The 15,867-nt window shown below is 38.9% G+C and overlaps 1 protein-coding gene across 1 annotated transcript in view; it reads left to right on the forward strand.

Moving 5' to 3' along the window:
* Nucleotides 1–6,111: 6,111 nt before the first annotated feature.
* LOC120769716 overlaps nt 6,112–15,867 on the forward strand; it is a 28,958-nt gene continuing 19,202 nt past the window's right edge. The window contains exon 1 of the mRNA XM_040096855.1: nt 6,112–6,280. Within this exon, the coding sequence (XP_039952789.1) occupies nt 6,176–6,280 (105 nt within the window). The 5' untranslated portion in view covers nt 6,112–6,175. The remainder of the gene's footprint in view (nt 6,281–15,867) is intronic.

Raw genomic sequence — 15,867 nt, forward strand, 5'->3', positions numbered from 1 at the left:
GACGTCTCTGTCAACCGGAAATTGGGTCGTCGGGTGGTGGTCCAGGGGGTCCATACGGAGATCCCCCATGAGGAATTCATGGAGGAACTACTCCGGCTGAACCTCAAGGATTTCAGCCCTGCGTCCCAGAGGACTGACGTGAGGATGGTCAGTCGTCCATGGAAGGTGACCGCTGACGGTAGCACCAACGTCGTCCTGGTGGGTACGGACAAGTTGATGTCCGCCCTCTTGGAGAAAGGTCAGTGCTACATAAAAAGGTTCTTCTTCCCGGTGCGACCGGATAGCCCCGTCGCTGGCTGCTTCCGTTGCATGGGATTTGATCATCGGGATCATGATGATGTCAGCTGTCTGCCCTATATATTGTGGCATTATTGAGCGTGCCCTCGGCAGACACTGATGGGGGGGTTTATTCAGCTCAACTGTCAGGGCTCTTTTGCCGTAATGTGCGAGTTGGGGGGTTGCATGGTAGAGGGTGGGTGCAGTATTGCTCTACTCCAGGAGCCCCACGCCACCAATGGTGTGGTTCAGGGTCTTCCTGGGGGTTTTAAGGTCTTCACTGACCTTAGAGATAACGCTGCAATAGTTGTGAATAATCCACGCTACGATTGCGTAGTTGTGGATTCTTCACAACTGGGTATATGTGTAGCTGTAGAAGGGGAGTTCGGTAGGATGATTTTTGCTAGTACAAATTTATTGTAAATATAGCGAGCCCCTAGAGCCCTACCTGGGCTACATGGATAAGCTGCTACTACTTGCGAGTAGCAGTCCATTTATCCTAGGGCTGGATGCGAATGCCTCGTCCTCGATGTGGCTTAGTAAGGTATCCCGGCATTCGTCTGGATACCAAAGCCACAGTCGAGGCGAGGCATTAAGCGAATGGGTGGTGGCTAAAAGCCTCCACATTTTGAATGAGCCGAAAGAATGGTATACGTTCGATGGGCCTGAGGGTGTCATTGACGTGACGCTTATGAATGAGGCAGCAAGTAGGGCTTTTAGCGTTAGATGGGAGGTTAAGGGAGGGTGGGGATTGAGTGACCATAATTTGATTCAAATATGGTTACCCTTCAATCCCCTCCCTTGCCTTATGAGAGTCCATTGCGGCGATAGGGTACCACTGGTACTGACTGGAACCAATATGGACTCTCGGTTAGGGAAGCGGTATCCGGTATACCGCTTAGTGAATTTGAGGAGTTGGGGGTTGACGAGCAGATTGCTCGTCTCTATGAGGTTGTTTGGGGGGTTAATGATAGGGTTTTTCGAAGGTATGATTGTTCTAAAGTTAGTAAAATTAAATGGTGGACCCGTGAGCTAACCTTGAATGGGAGGACTGTCGGGCGATTGAGGCGAAAATTTCAACGCGCCCGACGGTCCAATTCTGATAGGCTGTCCCAGCTTAGGTACGAATTTAGTTGTGCGGATAGGGAATACAAAGAGATGTTGGTGAAAATCAAGGAAGAGGAGTGGAGGAGCTTTGTTAGGGAAAATAGAAACGACCCCCGGGGTCAGGTCTATAGGATCTGCCGGGGTCGTAGGAGGGAGGATGTCACCTCTATTCGCGTCGGTGACACCTTGTTATCGCCGTGGAGAGAGTGTGCGGGGGTTCTGCTAGGTGCGTTCTTTCCTAGGTCGGAGGTGCAGGTAGCTCAAGCATAAGAGGTGCCTGTCCCCCCATTAGATGATGGGGTGTTGGGGTACGCCTTTGGACTGGTTAGGTTCAAACGGTCCCCAGGTTTTGATGGGTTGAACGGAGAGGTATGTAAAAGCTTATGGAAGTTCATTCCGGAATACGTGGAGGCCATTTATGATAAGTGCGTCTGGGAGGGATACTTTCCACGCGAGTGGAAAAGTGCTAGGGTTGTTCCTTTCCTGAAGTTCCCTGATAAGGTCAGGAGCGATCCCCGATCTTATCGGGGCATCAGTCTCCTTCCAGTACTTGGAAAAGTGCTGGAAAGAGTCATGGTGGAACGGCTTCAGGAGCTAACGCGGGGTATGTGGTCGGATAGACAGTTTGGGTTCAGGAAAGGACGCAGTATAGAGGATGCGTGGTTCTATGTCCAGAATGTCGTTAGGGAGAATGTCAGCAAGTATGTCCTCGGCATATTTGTTTAATTCAAGGGGGCGTTTGACTACCTAAGCTGGGATCGAGTGGTGCAACGGCTGGAGGAGCTTGGCTGTCCGGAAATTACTCTTTGGCGGAGTTATTTTTCGGACAGAAAGGCCTCTCTTGTTGGCATGAATGGGAGTGTGGAGATTGGAGTGGTTCGTGGCTGCCCGCAGGGTTCCATCTGTGGTCCATACATTTGGAACCTTATGATGGACACTCTGCTTGGGCAGCTCGAGCCACTATGTAAGTGTTGTGCGTATGCGGACGACCTTCTTCTTATGGTTGAAAGTCGCTCGAGGTCTGAATTAGAGCGGGCGGGAGAAGATCTCTTAGAGATTGTTAATTCTTGGGGTTTAGGTGTGGGGGTGGACATATCGAGGGAAAAAAGGGTGACAATGCTGCTTAAGGGCAGATTGTCACCGATTGTCCATGTGAATGGGGTCAGCATCAGATATGTGACACAAGTCAAATATCTGGGACTGACCATGAGTGAAAGGATGTGTTTTACTCCACACTTGGCGAATGTGAAGGAGCGACTGCAGGCAACTGTAGGAAAAATATGACGGATTTTGAGGAGCGATTGGGGTCTCGGACGTCGTGCTGTCCGCACCATATATCGTGGGTTGTTTGTGGCCTGTGCCACTTATGGAGCCCCTGTATGGTGGGAGACAGCCACGACTGTCCGGCGGTCTCAAAAACTCCTCTCAATCCAGCGTTGCATGTTTGCCTGTATGTCGCACCGTCTCAACGAATGCGATGCAAGTCTTGTTAGGTGCTCCCCCTCTTGACCTGATTGTCATACAGCGTGCTGTTGCATTCAGGTTAAGAAGTGGCTTGAGTGTGTCATTGCTGCGGAATGACTGGATTTCCGACGATGATGTGGAGAGGGAGGGATATCTAGGGAGCAAGAGGCTCCTAGATGATAGGATCAGGTGTAGGTGGCAAAAACGTTGGGACAATAGTCCTAACGGCCGAGTGACGTACGAGTACATTCGGGACGTGGGGTTCGTTGAAGATAACCCAGATTTCAGATTATGTCTGAGTCTGGGTTTCCTGCTTACGGGGCATGGGCCTCTGAATGCATTTTTGCATCAGAGTCACCTTTCGGATACGTCGGGGTGTTTTTGTGGGGCAGGGTCGGAAAATTGGTCGCATTTGATTGCGGAGTGCCCGATGTACTCGGACATTAGGGATTTGGGTGGTATGGGGATTAGCTGGACTGATGGACAATTAGATGTTAGTGGTGTGATCTCAACTAGTCGGAATACCGAACAGTTAGGGTCGTTTGCGCGTGAACTATTTAAGCGGCGAAGGCGGTTAGCTGGAAGTTAGGGTTAGTTTCTGTATGATTGGTATGTGTAAGTGATTTGTGTATGGGGTCCAACCCCTGCCCACCAGTCCAGAGCCGTATGGAAGCTCAACTGGTAGTAGTTTCGGCTACGAGGTCTGACCGGAGACTTAATTCTGGTACCACGGGGAGCAAGAGCCCTTGGAGGTAACTCCAACCTGCTCATGCGGACTGGCCCCTCGGGGAATATCGTGGTGGTTGTGGTTAAAACCCAAATCGCGGGAAGAACTGACTTTGTCAGTTGAATGATGAGTTGCATTGCAACCGGGTGCCAGACCCAAAGCACGGCAGAGGTTTTAGATGGGCCTCGAACCCTACCAAGGTGGTTAGTGTGTCCATTCCACACTGCCAATTGGTACTGAAAATGCTTAGCATTCTCAGGGCGCTGATCAACGCATTGATTTGATCCGCTGTGCTTTTGAGCGCCGTGGAGTAAGGCTGTCGTCAGCAGGTGCCCACGTAAAACACTCCGGACGTTGTCAAAAGCGACGTGAGAACCAAGACGCGAGTGCGAAGACTCTTTGTTTGACGACAAGAGATATTTTTCTTGTCCTGGTTTACTGCCAGACCCATTAGCTTTGCTTCTTTGTCCAGTATGGAGAAAGCAGAACTAACGGCGCGGGTGTTGAGGCCGTTGACATCAATATCATCGGCATACGACAGCAGCTATACACTCTTATAAAAGATTGTACCTGCTCGATTCTGTTCTGCAGCTCGAATTATTTTCTCTAGCAGCAGGTTGAAGAAGTCGCACGATAGGGAGTCGCCCTGCCTGAAACCTCGTTTGGTATCGAACAGCTCGGAGAGGTCCTTCCCAATCCTGACGGAGCTTTTGATGTTGCTCAACGTCAGTTTACACAACCGTATTAGTTTTGCGGGGATACCAAATTCAGACATCGCGGCATAAAGGCAGCCCCTTATCGCGCTGTCGAAAGTAGCTTTGAAATCGACAAAGAGGTGATGTGTGTCTATTCTCTTTTAACGGGTCTTTTCCAAGATTTGGCGCATAGTGAGTATCTGGTCGGTTGTTGATTTGCCAGGTCTAAAGCCACACTGATAAAGGGCCATCCATAAATTATGTCACACGAATTTAAGGGCATAATTTCATAGTGACGGTACTTTGTAAGAACTAAATATCTATAAAGAATTTAGTCCATACAACCCATAAAGGCACACCCTATTGTTCACAATACAACGGGAAAACCACGCAACTTTTAGAAACACAAGAAGATTGAGAAACCAGACATGCAGATGAAGTGACACCCGTTACCATGACAGCAATTTCCTTGGGCGCCGACATTAGAACGCAAGAGAAAATTTTGTAAATTTAATTAAAATTATAATATAAAAAAAAAATAAAGTACGATTCGCAGAAGAGCCCCAATGTTTACAAATTTAATGTAACGAACCCTGGACACGACGAGTATACCTCAGCAACTTATACGTGTAAAAAGCAGGGGCAGTAAAAAGCTTCCTTACAACTTAAGTATTAAAAAACAAAAACGGGTTTTCCTTTTTGTGGATTGGGCAGAGCACACTTAAATTTCAATCGTTGGGCATGCTTTCGTCCGACCATATTTTACAAAGAAGCTGATGCATGATCTTTATCAGTTCTTCGCCGCCAAGTTTGATTTTAGTAATTAGCTTAAGTAAATATGATTTTAATGTAATATAAAAAATACTAAATTTTATTTAAAGGAATTGAATTTGTTAGAAGTAACAAATCGAGGTAGCAGATATGCTTATTACTGCTAACATGATTATACGTTAAAGGTAACAAACTGCTAACAATAACACTAACTAAAAAAAACCGTAACAAATCTTTATAATTTAAATAGAAATTGTAAATTCTATTTAAAATTTACCTTCCTCAACAATTTAACGTCAAAATATGTATATAAGTAAAATGACAGCTAGCACAGGGTTGCAATTATATTTTTACGTGTAATTGCACGGAAGTAAACATGGGTTTTGGTCTAACATATTTTATAGCCCTTGCAATAATATTCTGCGTGTGTTTGTTGTTGTGCCGTTGCATTAGGTGGAAAAAATCGGCAATTCCTGCATCGTGCAAGGGTTTTGCAAGAGCAAGTGAATCTTCCTATCCTGTTAGAACAAGACAGCATGCCGTATATGCCATTAGTTAGAGCGAGAAAATCATTTAACAACAAATGGCGATGTGTTTCTTTTTTCCCACTTTCTGACCAATACTAGCAAATAAGCGGATTTTCTTACTCGTGAAAGATTGCACGATGACACAAAATGCAAAGATCCTATACCGAAATATCCAAGACCAAGAGAGCACCCATTACAGAATCTAGTGATATATGAACGGACGAAGTTAAAAGAGTAAACCCATTGCAGAATCTAGTGATATATGAACGGCTGATTCGGTCAATTTATTGAGAAAGACGATTGTGAATTGGCGCACCTTCTGTATTCATTCTTAACAAAAAAATGTAACAAATCTATATAATTTAAGTAGAACAAGAGAATATAGTTCAACGTTTGCAAAAGTGAACAATAATAAGTCGCTTACCCGCTTGCTAACGGAAACCCTTATTGCTAGGTATGCTTTCACTTCAAATAGGCTCGTACATATATCGATTTCTGAAACATTGCATGTGGATAAATTGTCGATATATTTGATCGATATTCCATATAACATGTTAAACACTTTTGGTTTGTAGAAGTCACATTACGGCAAAGTTTCTAACACATAAATGAATATGAACGAAAGTATGAAGTTGTTTGAAGAAATAGTAGGAAGCAAGTTTCTTAATTTATTCGTGGATTCATTAGAAGAGTATTCTGACATTGACCTTAAGGTATTTAAGTATGTGTGTTAAAAGCGTTGTTAATCTGTGATTGTTATTTTGTTGATAGTATAAATTATACATTTTAACACTCTTAACAAAAGGCCAATAATGGTATGAAGCCAGTTTCATAATTTGTTTGTAGATTCATTGGAAAAATATTCCCACATCGATTTTAAAATATTTTAAGCAAATGTGTTGAAACAATGGTTAATCTTAGGTTACGTTGTATTTCATTGTTAAATGGGCAGCGACTTAGAATAGCACCCCCCGGGGTTAAAATGGGAATGGGAAGAATATATATATTTAGTATATAGTTGCCGCTGACTTATGGTTTTTGAGATATTTGTATTTAAAGTTCAAAAAATCAACTATTTAAAATGCGTCTTTCTCCGATTTATAATGCATTTTACACTTATATTGTTAACTTTAATATCCACTAGCACTTCACTAATTCGTTTCTAATCATTTATTTAATAATAAATAGTGCAAAAATAACTTTAATTCCTTATCAAACTTTAGCAAAAATCCATTTATTCATAAAATAAGAAAATTGTTGTAAACAATCAAAACATTAGTGTTACCATATGTTGTAACGGAATAAAGATAAGAAAAAAGAAAGATTCTGGGGTCATAACTAAATTCATTATCGTGTGATGAGTAATGTAAAACCTTTCAGAATTCTCATTATCTTTATAAATCCCGGTGCTGGATCGGCCAGGGTTATTTTTTTTTGAGGCGCGGCCGAAGGCTCCCCACCAAAAAAGGAGTTCAACGCAAAAGAACTGAGCAAGCCCAGGTGTTGGTCCGACCGAGGGTTATGTTTTTGAAGGGCGGCCGAAGGCCTCCAATGCTTAAAGGAATTGTATGCGGAAAACTAATGTGTTATATATTTCCTGTCATTGGGGTATTATTTGTATTCTTTATTTCATTTAGTTCTTCTCTAAAACATGAACGTAAGGTAGCACTGATTATTAGTTAGAATGCAACCCTATGTTATTGTGTGAACACAAATAATTGAACAAAAGTTAAATGTTGGATAAATGTTACTTTTGCACTATTTAATATAAAATAAATGTTTAGAAAGGAATTAGTGAAGTGTTAGTGGATATAAAAGTTAAAAATATAACTATAAAATTCATTGTAAATGGGAGAAACACGCATTTTAAATAGTTGAATTTTTGAACTTTGAATGCAAATATTTCAAAAGCATAAGTCAGCGGCAGCTATATGTATATATATTCGTAATCTGGAGGACCTCCTCTATCCGTAAGGATAGATCTAAAATTTACCCGTCAAATGTATTTTGTTAATAGTTTTGTCTGTTACCCAAAATGTGATATTTGTTCTTTATTTCTTTTGATTCGTTTGCAAAATATGTAGATATGGTATCACTGATTATTTGTGAGTATGCTACCTTTTGTTATTATCTGAGTAAATAGAATTGAACGGAAAGTTACCTCAAAATACATAAGTCAGTAGAAGTTTGATTTATATTCTTAATCTGGAGAACCTCCTCTATCAGTCCATACTCTTTGCTCTTCTAAAACGTACATACTCAATATTTTTAATCAGTTTTTGGCACAATTCCGATTTCTTTGGCGCCGCGATTTGAAGGTACCGTTGGAAAGAGGAAGTCCTCCTGATTAAAAAATATATAGGGTTATAGGTACCGCAAACGCTTAGTTTACGAGATATTCGACCTTAAAGTTCAAAAATTGCCAAAATTCGAACATTTCAACAAGCTATTTTACCACATTAAACACACTTTACTCACATTTTTCATTTCAAATTAATTAAATTAAACTATAAACTTTTAAATAAATCCACATTTTACACAGTCTTTTTACCCAAGAAATCTTTATTTTAAAAATTACATTTTACACTCGTAGTGAACATCATGTGTGTGCTAAAAATTACGACGAAAAATTACGCTGCCATGTGATAATAAGGAAATTCGCTGAAATGCCTTTTTTCCCAAATATTCCTCTATCCATTCATGTGGATGTGTTCTTTATTTAATTTAATAAAGAAATAAGTAATATTATATAGTAATATTATATAATAATATCATATAATAATATTATATGATAATATTATATAATAATATTATATGATAATATTATATATGTATATTGTCACCTAATATATAAAAAAAGTATTACAAAAATAAATGGAAAGCGCTGACAGATATAATAACCAAAATTTAACCATTTTATAACGAAACCTCAAATTTTGCTTCAATATCAGTGCAAGATAACCAAAAAATATAACCACTTTATAACGAAACTCAATATGTTTTTTTTATTTTAACGCATAAAGGAGTACTATGCGAAAATACTTCAGTCACCCCGGGTATTCGCTCGACCAGGGCTATTTTTTAAAGCGCGGCCGAAGGCCACCAACGCAGAAAGGAGTACCACGCGAAAGTATTTCAGTCACATAAATCACATATTACACATATACATATGTACAAAGAATTTTTTTATAGTTAATATAGAAAAAAGAATCACGCGAAAAAGCAAACAAAGAAAAATTGTTAAAAATCCTACATAGTTGCTGTTTAAGATGTGGCAAGGCTTGTTTTCCTCATAATTGTAAACAATCTAACCTTTTCAACGATGAGTGTGCTAAGTGATTTTTCAATTAATAAATTTAGGTAAAATATACCAAAATAAAAGTGAAATGTGAACTTATTTCAATGTTTAGAGTGTATATTTAAATATACAGAGTGAAAAACGTGAAAAAATTCAGTGAAACATAGAGAAATACCATGTGTTATTAGTGCAAATGTTTGAACTTTTAATCGTGAATATTTTAAAAAATAAAAGTTATTTTTATATTATTTTTGGATATTCCTCCTCTGGAGAAGCTCCCCTATCCGCACATACCCCATTTATACGGAAATTCGGTTTTTTACCCCTCCGCCAAAGTAATCGGGATCGTGCCCAGTTTTTTTTATATAAACTTCATAAATTCAGCAATTTTAATTATGAATAAGTCTTCAAAAAGATGTCCATTACTTTTTCAGTATACAGTTATGTGAAAAATAATAAGGACAGAGATGCATAAAAACGAGACAAGAATAAAATTGAAGTAGATCATTAAAATTTCCGTCAGTTAACGGCATTTTTTAACACTCCTTATTTATAAAAAAACAGATTCTGTTACACAAATACAAAGTGTTTGCACTCATTTCGTAAATAGCCATTTTGTTCTTAACAAACCTCGCAAGCAGTTGTGCGATTTAATAAGGACAGTGTGCTTTTTAAAAACAATAACGAAAATCGTTTTACTAAAACGTGTTTTCTGCAGAGAGAAGGCAAAAATAATTCTTTTAGTTTTAATATAAATCAATTAAAATCCTGTTTTTCTTTTGATTGCATCGATATGTGAAAGGATAAGTACTGCGATCCGAAAACTCGAGAACATATTAAATATTTATTGAAACAATGAAATTTGTACAGAAAAGTAGCGAATTTACTGAATGCTTCCAAAACACTGGTTGGACAAGCAGTAAAATGGGTTCCCCAGATTGAAACACGCGGCAGGAAGTCAAAATTAGCATTGTTTGTCAAAAAAATATAGAGTGTTGTGTTAAGAAAAATCCATTTATTTCGTCAAAGCTTATAAAATATGATCATCAGCTAACCGCAAAGTACTTATAAAGGAAAATCTGAAGAGCCGAAGCACGAGAAAAGGGCCTATGTTGACCGTACAACAAAGGCTTAAGTGTGCTGAAGGATATGTCCTTTGGCCTAAATAACAAACGTAACATTTTCGGGCTTGAGGAAACAAAAGTCAACTTATTTAATTCTGATTGAGGCATTCATTATGTAAAAATACCGAATAATGCAGCCCATAACCCTATGTATACGATAAAGACCGTTAAACATGTTGGCGGAAACATTATGGTTTGGGGATCGTTTTCATACAATTGTCTGGGCTAACTGCATAGGATAAAGGGAACTATGAAGGCAACCGATTGTGTGGCAATACTATAAGAATTTATGCTATAGAACGCTGAAGATAATATGCCACTTAGGTGGATATTTATGCAGGACAACGAGAAAAAAACACGGCTAAGTATACAAAAGATTGGTTTAGGGTCAATAAAGGAGTGGCCACTCTAGTCCACCGATCTAATATCCATTAAAAATTTGTTGAATACAGTGAAAGAGTCGTTCAGAAAAAAGTGCCCAAGTAATAATGAAGAGCTTTTTCAACTTTTCAAAATTCTTCGAATGCAATTTCGGGTTTCGTCTGCCTAAATCTGGTTGATTTTATGCCGAAGCGGTGTCGATAAGTTCTAAACAACCATCGATTTTCAACAAAATATTAAACTACTTAGAAATTTATATTATCACAATTGAATGAAAACCAGTTACTTTTTTATATAATATGAGGGGTATTCTCTTGCTCTTGCAAAACCCGGTGCACGGTGCAAGAATTGCAGATTTACAACGGCACAACAACAAACACACGCAGAAAAATATTTGCAAGGGCTGTAAAATATGTCAGACCAAAACCTATGTATATTTGCGTGCAATGTCACGCAAAAATATAATTGCAACCCTTTTGTAGTTGCCATTTTACATAAAGACATATTACGTCGTTAAATTGTTGAGAAAGGTAAGTTTTAAACAGATTTTAAAATTTCTTTTTAATTTCTAAAGAATTTTTACAGTTTTCCACAAATATGAACAGCGAAGTTGCGCCCTCGGCGAAGAGGAAAAGGCAGCAGCCAAACAAGAAGTGGAAGGAGAGTGAGGTGCACTCTATAATAGAGTTTTTAATGGAAGAGGCGGAAGTTGAGGTGAGTTGATACGTTTTTTTTTTAAATTTTTTATTTAATTCGGTTTTCTATTATTTCAGGCTCCAACTGCGCAATTGTTTTATAAACGATTTTTACATAACTCGCAGTTGGATGTCTCATGAGATCTGGTGCTGTGGAAGGTCCGACATTTGAAGGCGCAGTACCGTAAAGCCAATGACTGGCTCGCGTCAACGGGTGCAGGACTACAAGATGAAGCAGGCGGCAGAACTATCGAAGGTTAGTATTATACAGATATTTTAAATTTATTGTAAATAAAACATTTTTTTTACTAATTTAAGCAAAAATTGCTAAAATGTGTCCATACTACGTCCAGCTGAGGGAAATATTTGAAAAGCGGTTGCCGGCCACGCCACCGTTACTGGTTGAAAGCAACCTTCCTTCGCCTCAGTTATGTCCGGTTAGTCCTGCACCAGAATTCGAAGCAGAATTCCTGGAAGAATGTGTACCTGCTGCGCCATCAAATGCCGCATCTCCGATCGCACCGGTATCAACATGAAAACGGTCAATTCGTCCTCCGAAATCATCCGTTGGACAATTGGCGGCTATCCAAGCAGAAAAAATTGCTATGGAAGCGAAAAAACTAGAGTTTGATAAATATAATTCGAGGAGGAAAACAAAGTTCAAGAAAAAAAGTTAGACATTGAGTCAAAAAAATTAGACATAGAGTTGAAAAAAATAGAAACTGAGGTAAAATTCAAAATGTTAGAATTAGAAATGAAAGAAAGATTGGCTATGTATGAAATTGAAAAAAATATGAAAATAAAAACAATTAAATATACTAAATAACATTTGTATTTATTTATGATTATTCATGGCAGTTAGATTATTTCTTTAGGTTTCGTAAGTATGAACTTATATAAATAGTTATATCAAAAATAGAGTTGGTATACCTAATACCAGTAGTATAACATACATATATTACTAATTAACGTTTTATTGATCACCAAACATTATTGTGTACAAAGATATGCGCTTGGCTTTTGCCTCAGTTATTCGGCGGCCATTTTTATGTGAAGGAAATTCATCTGATTCTTCGTCGTTATCGACAACTATACTGTCTACGAATTCAATATCGTTAGAAGTAGCTCTGAAGATGTTAAACAATAATCCAGTTGGAACATGACTTTGTTCGTCCTGAATATGTGTTCTTAATTCTTTGAGGCTGCCAAAGCGTTCTTTTAGAATCCCAAAGCAATGCTCAATCCTCACGCGATATCTGCTATGACGCAAGTTGAATGCATTACGCTTTGAATAGTCCATTTGTTGTGAATTTGTTCGAAATGGCGTGATAGGAGTGGTCTGCAATGGATAAGCAGAATCTCCTGCTAGCCATTGAGAAGAAGAAAATAGTGAGCCTTCCTGAGTGGAGAGAGCACTAGTACGAAACATGCGAGCATCGTGTACACTACCAAAGTGTCCCACTACTACATGCCGAATCCTTAGCTGTTAATCACATACAACTTGTGCCTTTATGGAATAGATTCGGCTTTTTGAAAAATAAGCCGAATGGTTAACAACTGGTGCTTCTGCAAGTTTCAATTCAGTACCATCAATATACCCTATGCAATGCGGCAACTCATTGTACGTTGTTTTAACAATATTTTGTCTTTCATTGGTATCTGGCCAAGTGATATATCTAGATTTTAACTCCAAAATTGACGAAAATACTCTCTTTGTAATCTTGTAAAGCGATTCACCATCTACTACACCAAACAGTGTAGCTACTTTCCGAATCGCCGCACTTTCACCCGATGAACCCAAACGATATAAGGTTATAGCTAACTGCATTTCTACTGAAAATTGCCTAATGGATTGAGCGTTGTTAAACTGTTCACTTCACAAAAGTTTTGCATAATAGTCATTCACAATAAATTCACCGAATCAGCCGTTCATATATCACTAGATTCTGCAATGGGTGCTCTCGTGCTCTTGTATATTTCGGTATAGTATTTTTGCAATCTGCAATATTGCAAGAGCAAGAGAATACCCCTATGGTATTTTTATAGTAAACTACGAAGTGTCCTTATTTTATTCACATGTTAACATCGCAAAATTGAAAACAAATGCAAATAAAATACAAGTGTTTGCAAAAAAAAAATGGGTAAAATTGAAAAAAAAAACTTATTTTTAGTTTGTTCTCAATTAATTTGATTAGTTAATTGCCGTTGATTCCCCCACATTTCAAGATAATCTTTAATTTCATTAACTGCATACCACTGCCCTTATTATTTTTCACATAACTGTATGGTTTTAGCAATCTGAAACTCATGTTGCATAATTGTGATCAGATTACGGTATATGTATTTGAACAAGGCGGCTGAAAATGTAGTTCTGATAATGTAACAGCCAATTTTGGGCAATGTTTGTTTAGTCGATTCCGCTCCGGTCATTTTTTTGTCAAAGACGCAGTTCTGGAAGACCAATTGTAGAAAGCATGTAATTTAAGCACTGTTTCTATTGGCCAGGAGCTAAATCCGTAAAGTATCATTAAAATAAGTTAAGTTTGGTTAAAATGTCGATGCGGAGCCAATAATGATTCCTCTTGGGCACCTGAGAACGTTAGTATATAGTGATACTTTAATACTCCTAAGTATTGATCATGAATAGACAAAGCATAAATTTGATAAGGCGGTTATATCAATTTTGACTATCTCACCATGGTTCCATCCTGACATAATCGGGACAAAGGTTCCCTCCCTTATAAATTCCTCGGCTTTGGAGTTTTCATTCCGCTATATTCAGACATCTGAACGACTACAATAATGAAGTTGGTCGATGTTATCGGTTGTGGGGACAGACAGTGTTTGACTTACTCTGAGCACACAGTAAGAGAGCTCAGTGCTAGAATCCTCCCTCTCCCTCTGTTTTGGAGTGAAAGCTGGATACAAAAAGAAGGTCAATATATGGATGCCATAGCAGTTAACCAAAAAAAAAAGTCAGGTCATGGTAAATAGGGCACGATTCCGATTACTTTGGCGGAGGGGTAAAAACACCGAAATTCCGTATAAATGGGGGTATGTACGGATAGGGGAGCTTCTCCAGAGGAGGAATATCCAAAAATAATGTAAAAATTACTAATATTTTTTAAAATATTCACGATTAAAAGTTCAAAAATTTGCACTAAGAAAACATGTTATTTCTTTATGTTTCACAAAATTTTTTCACATTTTTTACTTTGTATATTTAAATACACACTCTAAGCTTTGAAATAAGCTTACATTTTACTTTTATTTTGCTATATTTTACCTAAATTTATTAATTTAAAAATCACTTCGCACACCCATCGTTGAAAACGTTAGATTGTTTACAATTATGAGGCCTTGCCACATCTTAAACAGTAAATATGTAGGATTTTTAACAATTTTTCTTTGTTTGTTTTATCGTGTGATTCTTTTTTGTGTAATACGTAATTTATGTGACTGAAGTACTTTCGCGAAGTACTCCTTTCTGCGTTGGCGGCCTTTGGCCGCTCTTTAAAAAAAATAACCCTGGTCGAGCGAATACCCGGGGTGACTGAAGTACTTTCGCGTAGTACTCCTTTCTGCGTTGGCGGCCTTTGGCCGGGCTCTAAAAAAATAACCCTGGCCGAGCGAATACCCGGAGTGACTGAAGTACTTTCGCGTAGTACTTCTTTCTGCGTTGGCGGCCTTCGGCCGCGCTCCAAAAAAATAACCCTGGCCGAGCGAATATCCGGGGTGACTGAAGTACTTTCGCGTAGTACTCCTTTCTGCGTTGGCGGCCTTCGGCCGGACTCTCAGACAATAACCCTGGCCGAGTGAATACCCGGGGTGACTGAAGTAATAGCGCGTAGTACTCCTTTCTGCGTTGGCGGCCTTCGGCCGCGCTGTAAAAAAATAACCCTGGCCAAGCGAATACCCGGGGTGACTGAAGTACTATCACGTAGTACTCCTAACTAAAAATAACTTTGGCTGAGCGAATACCCGGGGTGACTGAAGTACTTTTGAGTAGTACTCCTTTCTGCGTTGGCGGCCTTCGGCCGCGCTCTAAAAAAATAACCCTGGCAGAGCGAATACCCGGGGTGACGGAAGTACTATCGCGTAGTACTCCTTTCTGCGTTGGCGGCCTTCGGCCGCGCTCTAAAAAAATAACTCTGGCCGAGCAAATACCCGGGGTGACTGAAGTACTTTCGCGTTGTACTCCTTTCTGCGTTGGGGGCCTTCGGCCGGGCTCTCAGACAATAACCCTGGCCGAGCGAATACCCGGGGTGACTGAAGTAATATCGCGTAGTACTCTTTTCTGCGTTGGCGGCCTTCGGCCGAGCGAATACTGAAGTACTTTCGCGTAAGACTCCTTTCTGCGTTAAAAATAAAAAAATATATTGACTTTTTGTTATAAAGTGGTGAAAGTGGTTATATTCTTTGGTTATTGTGCACTCATATTCAAACAAAATTTAAGTTTTCGGTATAAAATTGATAAATTTTGATTATTATTTCTGTCAGCGATTTCCATTTATTTTTTATGATACATTGGTTTGTATATTAGGTGATGATATATATATTATATTTAAAATATGAGTTTGAGTGCATAATAACCAAAAAATATAACTACTTTATATCCAAAACTCAAATTTTGTTTCCATATGAGTGCATGATAACCGTAAAATATAACCACTTTATATCCAAAACTCATATTTTAAATATAATAGTATATATATCTTCACCTAAAATACAAACCAATGTATCATAAAAAATAAATGGAAATCGCTGATAGATATAAAAACCAAAAAAAATTTACTTTATCA

Source organism: Bactrocera tryoni, chromosome 2 (genome assembly GCF_016617805.1).
Source record: "Bactrocera tryoni isolate S06 chromosome 2, CSIRO_BtryS06_freeze2, whole genome shotgun sequence".
Taxonomy (NCBI): Eukaryota; Metazoa; Arthropoda; class Insecta; order Diptera; family Tephritidae; genus Bactrocera; species Bactrocera tryoni.